General features: G+C 37.0%; 2 protein-coding genes across 2 annotated transcripts; both read left to right on the top strand.

The window, feature by feature from the left end:
- Positions 1 to 192: 192 nt before the first annotated feature.
- On the top strand, positions 193 to 1,111 carry LOC118757303 (ras-related protein Rab-5B-like). Its single transcript, XM_036492027.1, has 2 exons — positions 193 to 813; positions 883 to 1,111. Exons 1-2 carry the CDS (start codon positions 545 to 547, stop codon positions 1,094 to 1,096), a joined length of 483 nt encoding a protein of 160 aa, XP_036347920.1. The 5' UTR covers positions 193 to 544; the 3' UTR covers positions 1,097 to 1,111.
- A 427-nt stretch (positions 1,112 to 1,538) lies between these two features.
- Positions 1,539 to 3,227, top strand: LOC118757302 (putative nuclease HARBI1). The gene is made up of 3 exons (XM_036492026.1): positions 1,539 to 1,828; positions 1,885 to 2,168; positions 2,256 to 3,227. The coding sequence occupies exons 1-3, from the start codon at positions 1,626 to 1,628 to the stop codon at positions 2,843 to 2,845; spliced, it is 1,077 nt and encodes a 358-aa protein (XP_036347919.1). The 5' UTR covers positions 1,539 to 1,625; the 3' UTR covers positions 2,846 to 3,227.
- The last annotated feature ends 122 nt before the right edge of the window (positions 3,228 to 3,349 follow it).

Raw genomic sequence — 3,349 nt, 5'->3', positions numbered from 1 at the left:
GATGTTGTTCCTGCGTTGCCAGATCGTAATAATGTCTCGTCCCAACAATTATAAACAAATTTCTTTCTAGTTTTAGTAAGCGTTTAGGAAAAAACTGATATTTTGCACCGAAAGTAGGAATAAATTTAATTAAAAACTAGTTAATAAATAATACAATACACTCACATCAACATTCTCCTGTTTTTATATCTTTTCAGTAAGAAAATCAGACCACATCTGACAACATCGGCCGTCCCCTTGTGCGTGAAGGTTTGAACGCGCACTGCAGCTGTAAATTTAGCTCCACATAAACAAAATTCGACCAACATTCGCAACAATCGAACAAACTAATAGTTATTAAAAAATACATGCATACATATTTCATAACACCGATCAACAACATCACCAACAAAACTTTTAGGCGCAAGTTATAAAGTTAAACACCGAGCATTTGTAACTGCAGCAGCGTGGGAAGGTAGCACAGAACATATAGAAATCCGTTTTCAAGCAAACGAGAAAAAAATCATTCAAATACCACCACTACAAAAACAACACCAGCACCAAGATGGCAACAACTGCTCGTAGCGGGGGCAATGCCAGCGGCAGTACAGCTCAGCGTCCCAACGGTACACAGCAGAATAAGAATTGCCAATTCAAATTGGTGTTATTGGGCGAATCAGCGGTGGGCAAGTCATCGCTTGTGCTACGTTTCGTCAAGGGACAATTCCATGAATACCAAGAGAGTACGATAGGCGCTGCTTTTCTAACACAAACCATCTGCATAGAGGATACGGTCGTCAAATTTGAAATATGGGATACAGCCGGACAAGAACGGTGAGATGCAAGTGTGCTGTAATACATTTGGCGCTTTTTGATATGTATATGATTTCTCCAATTTTATAGATACCACAGCTTAGCTCCTATGTACTACCGTGGTGCACAGGCTGCCATTGTAGTGTACGATATACAAAATCAAGACAGTTTTCAGCGTGCAAAGACCTGGGTCAAGGAACTGCATAAACAGGTAAATAAATTGAATAAACCTTCAACCAAATACGAGTATTTGTTTGTTGGTGTTAATGAGTATGACGCGTTTGTATGTATGTATGTATATTGATGTATGCATATATTTATATTACATCGTGTGCCAAATATGATATAAAATAATTGCGGCTTTTTTTTTTTAAATTGCATGCATATATTCATACATTGACAGCGGTTACTGACCGCAAATTCGAGCGCTTCTTTGAATGGATTGCACAAAAACAAATCACACTCTTGTAATAGTTGTTGTTGTTCGAAAGCTGTACCGCTAACGATTTGCTCTGGCATTAAAGTGTCGATTCTTTCCCATCAAGCAAAATAAACTTAAAGAAAGTTTTTTTTAAGTTTTCAATTATAAACATTAAGGCCCACTTGCAGAACAGCAGGTTATCTATTTAACTCGAAGTTTACCGGTTAAATTAATAAATTGGCTTGCACAACAGTAGGTTAGGCATTAACTCAGAGATAAAAACTTAAATATTTAACCCAAAAATTTTGAGGGTTAAATTGTTAAGTTAGTGTCAGTTCTGCCGAAAACTAGAAATACAAATAAAATTTAAATTCTTTAAATTGTGAAATATTTTATGTAAATAAATGAAAAGATGAACGAATTGGTGCATTCTGACGATGATGAGGAAATCATTGATTACGTCAACTCAGATTTCTATAATAGATCAACAGCGGAGCGAAGTGATCATTATAATGATCTGCGAGAGAAAGCATTCCACAGGAGATTTCGCTTGCAAAAGGAAAGCGTTATTTTCCTTTTAGACAAGCTTAAACCGTGGTTAGAATGCTCAAAGAGGTTGGTACTTCGGCTCAATTTATTCACATTAAACATAATACTGACTTGTTCCATAGCAATGCAATATCTCCTATGAACCAGTTACTATGTGCATTGCGATTCTATGCTACGGGTAGTCAACTCGTAACGTGTGGGGACTTCATTGGTGTCCATGAGTCTACTGCAAGCAGAATCGTGCATAAAGTTACTGATGCTATAGCACGTTTGTACCCAGAATTTATACGAATGCCGACAGAGGTAGAAGACATGAGGAAAGCTGCAGTGAAGTTCTATGAAATTGCTCGATTTCCGCGGGTCATTGGGGCTATAGATTGCACTCATGTCAGGATAAAGTCGCCAGGTATGTACATCCATATGTAGGTACAATTTATGTATTTGCAACTAGCAGGAGTAGAAACTTGTATACTTAAGTTTACTTCAATTTCAGGAGGGGAATATGCGGAAATATATAGGAATCGAAAGGGTTACTTTTCAGTAAACACCCAAGCAATCTGTTCTGCAGATTTATTGTTTACCGATGTCGTTGCAAGGTGGCATGGGTCTTCTCATGATTCTCACATTTGGGACAATTGTAATCAGCGCAGATATTTTGTTCAGGGAGCATATGGTGATTTCTGTTTGCTTGGAGATAGTGGTTATGCTCAAACCACATTTATGATGACTCCATTAGGAAATGTGAGTTCATCAGCGCAATCTCTGTACAATGAGTCACAGATAAGAAGTCGAAATACAATAGAGCGAACTTTTGGAGTTTGGAAAAGAAGATTTCCAATATTGTCCAGAGGAATCCAAGTGCACTGGAGCAGAGTACCTGGAATTATTATAGCTACTTGTGTTCTCCACAATATTGCTCGTCAACAAGCAGATCCGGATCCTGTTGTCGATGCTGAGTACCCTGCAATGATAGAAACTGTAGACAGCCGGAATGAAATACAAAATACCAACAGTTCTTCTAGAACCTCTCCAGGAAATCGGGCCCGTCAAGCGCTTATAGATCAATATTTTGGACGATTATGAATTTTATTGCTAAACAAACCCTCTGTTTCTCATATGTTGTTGAATAAACATATCCTTTAGTTTAACAAAAGAGAATTTGTTTTAATTTTTAGTTTACGGGTTATCATTTAGTTTTTATTTTTGAACAGAGAAGCTTAAATGTAGTATATAAAGATTAATAGTTTCACTTGAATATTCACATAGTTTTTTCTTCAAGATTCGATCTTGTATCTGGACTTGTGAACATCGGACAGCCTTCATTTAAACTTCTTTTTACAAAGTTTGCCTATATTTTTCCAGCTCAAGACTTCTAATCGCCTCATTGTGCTCTAATTTCTTCTTCTTGTCCTCTATTTCCATTTGTCTCAATATCCGGTTATGTTCCCGCCTTTCTTGCTCATCGTATTCGTATCTTTTTTTCGCTTCTTCAATTTCCATTTTTCTTAATAGGCGGTTGTGTTCTAGTATTTCTTCCTTATCTTTTAATTCAATGTCTATAAGTTCTTTTTGGGCCGATACCAATGC

This window comes from Rhagoletis pomonella, unplaced genomic scaffold (genome assembly GCF_013731165.1).
Source record: "Rhagoletis pomonella isolate Grant_MI unplaced genomic scaffold, Rhpom_1.0 Rhpom_scaffold_16411, whole genome shotgun sequence".
In the NCBI taxonomy this organism is placed as follows: Eukaryota; Metazoa; Arthropoda; class Insecta; order Diptera; family Tephritidae; genus Rhagoletis; species Rhagoletis pomonella.
The sequence above is the reverse complement of the archived record's forward strand: the minus strand, read 5'-3'. Positions and strand labels throughout refer to the sequence as shown.

What these genes read in the sequence shown, in the direction of transcription:
- LOC118757303 (XM_036492027.1), top strand. Translation starts at nt 545, where the DNA reads ATGGCAACAACTGCTCGTAGCGGGGGCAATGCCAGCGGCAGTACAGCT. An exon ending in GATACAGCCGGACAAGAACG is followed by an intron (nt 814 to 882) that starts GTGAGATGCAAG and finishes CCAATTTTATAG; the next exon opens with ATACCACAGCTTAGCTCCTA.
- LOC118757302 (XM_036492026.1), top strand. Translation starts at nt 1,626, where the DNA reads ATGAACGAATTGGTGCATTCTGACGATGATGAGGAAATCATTGATTAC. An exon ending in TGGTTAGAATGCTCAAAGAG is followed by an intron (nt 1,829 to 1,884) that starts GTTGGTACTTCG and finishes CTTGTTCCATAG; the next exon opens with CAATGCAATATCTCCTATGA. An exon ending in TGTCAGGATAAAGTCGCCAG is followed by an intron (nt 2,169 to 2,255) that starts GTATGTACATCC and finishes CTTCAATTTCAG; the next exon opens with GAGGGGAATATGCGGAAATA.